General features: G+C 55.7%; 1 protein-coding gene across 2 annotated transcripts in view; it reads left to right on the top strand.

Annotated features, from left to right (window-relative positions):
* Positions 1 to 645: 645 nt before the first annotated feature.
* POLR2H (RNA polymerase II, I and III subunit H) overlaps positions 646 to 2,073 on the top strand; it is a 3,978-nt gene continuing 2,550 nt past the window's right edge. The window contains exon 1 of one of the 2 annotated variants that reach the window (XM_007468967.1): positions 646 to 849. In XM_007468967.1, coding sequence (XP_007469029.1) covers positions 777 to 849 — 73 coding nt within the window. In that variant the 5' untranslated portion in view covers positions 646 to 776. The remainder of the gene's footprint in view (positions 850 to 2,073) is intronic. The other variant, XM_007468968.1, reaches the window with a different exon arrangement.

Raw genomic sequence — 2,073 nt, forward strand, 5'->3', positions numbered from 1 at the left:
GGGCAGAACCGAGCTTAAGGGGCAGTGCTCGAGGAGGGCAGTGGGTGGGGGTTAATGCCTGCTGAAGGGGCGGTGTGAGGGAAGAGAGTAGGGGTGGGGACGATGCAGGCTTTCCTCTTTCCCATGGTGACATCATGGCAAATTCCCAAACTGGACGGACCCGGCTCAGGTGACAGCCATATGGGCCGAGCCGGCCTGGGCAGGCCTGGTTGCCAGCTGGAGGGGCTGGGTCCTGAGCCCTGCCGGGCCAGCGCCCTGGGGGCGGGGTTCTTCTCCGCTCGCCCTTCGCACGGACTGTGCCCTCGGCGGGCAGGCGGACGGGCACGGTAGGGTACGGGCCGGGCTTCTCTGGGCCAAGGATCAAGGTCTCTGGCTTGGGTAGGCCCCCAAGCATTCCAGTCTTCCTGACCTGGCTTCTGAAGAGGGCGCAGTAGAGCCACTGGAGAGAGCCGGACAAGACGCCGCCTCGGCCGGAGGTGGGACCTATCGTGTTGCCGCCCGGGGCGGAGTTATTTGGACCTGAGACCCGCCCTTAATGCTGCAGCCTCTCGGAAAGAATCGTTCGGGGCGGAAGTTAAGAAGCCCCGAGAGCTAGGTGACGGAAGTGGCCGCGTTCCTGCTTGTCCGTGCGCATGCGTTATTCTATTTCTTAGCCGCCGCTCTTCAAGCGCTGCCTTTTCCTTTCTCCTCTTTACCTCCACGCGAGGGGGTGCGCGTACCCCTAGTCGTCGTGGTCGGGCGCTCAGCCCCTCCGCTATTTTCGTGGCCCCCTCACCATGGCGGGCATCCTGTTTGAGGATATTTTTGATGTAAAAGACATTGACCCGGAGGGCAAAAAGTTTGACCGAGGTAAGTAAGATTTGGAGGGGCTGTTTGGGGGAAGGGGCTAATCTCCTCGGGGACACGCCCCTGGGCCTCTCGTCCACCCATTTCACGTAGCCTACCCCTACCGGCAGGCCTTGGTGTAGGGACCTTTCTCAGGAAACATTTTACAGATGAGGAAACGGAGACTCCGGGCCCTCCCTGGCTTCACACAAGCTGTGCCCAGTGCCTGGATGGCCTTTTCTCCGGCCATCTTTCTAATCGCTAACCACTCTGTGCTAGGCGCTGTGCTGTGCACCTTACACACACTTTATCTTACTTATTCCTTTCAAGAGCCTCCATGAGGTAGGTGGTGTCTTACCCATTTTGCTCTGAGAGACAAAGCAACGCACCCAAGGCTGTACAGCGAATAATCCGACCTCAGAGCCCATCGCCCTCAGAGTCTTTAGCTCTTTGTGAAATCCTCTCGGAGTTAGAGTTGACTGGTTGGTGTACAACTTTTTATTCTGTCATTGATCAATAATTGTCCTTGGTGTCTCTTCTTTTGCCTAGAGACTGGGATGTTTTTTTGGGACAAAACTCAGTTCTTACACAAGTTGATAATCCCCTTAGCAGAGCACCTGGCACAGAAAGATAAAACCTTTGGATGAATGAATAACTTGCCCCAAATCAGGTTGTTTCTTAACCACCTAGGTAGGCCTAGAACCTGGATATTATTTGTTGCCAGAGAATCTTTGATTTTTTTCTGGGGATTCTATCCGCTTGCCATAGGTTGTGTCCCCTTTCCTTCTTGCATATGTGGTTCTTTTATTTATTTATTTTTGGCTGCGTTGGGTCTTCGTTGCTGCATGCGGGCTTCTCATTGTGGTGGCTTCTCTTGTTGCGGAGCACGGGCTCGAGGCGCGAGGGCTCAGTAGTTGTGGCCTGTGGGCTCAGTAGTTGTAGCTCATGGGCTCTAGAGCACAGGCTCGGTAGTTGTGGTGCACGGGCTTAGTTGCTCCGTGGCATGTGGGATCTTCCCAGACCAGGGCTCGAACCCATGTCCCCTGCATTGGCAGGCGGATTCTTAACCACTGCGCCACCAGGGAAGTCCCTGCATATGTGGGTCTGATTGAGCCTGCACATCTATGAGAGGCCAGTGGATACAGGTTGGGTTAGATTGAGTATTCTATTGCATCCAGCCCCCACAAAGTGGGAGTCTGCCCTGCGCTGTAGGGTCTGCCCTGGGCCAGGCAATGACCTCTGCCACTC

The sequence above is a fragment of the Lipotes vexillifer genome, unplaced genomic scaffold (genome assembly GCF_000442215.2).
Source record: "Lipotes vexillifer unplaced genomic scaffold, Lipotes_vexillifer_v1.1 scaffold263, whole genome shotgun sequence".
In the NCBI taxonomy this organism is placed as follows: Eukaryota; Metazoa; Chordata; class Mammalia; order Artiodactyla; family Lipotidae; genus Lipotes; species Lipotes vexillifer.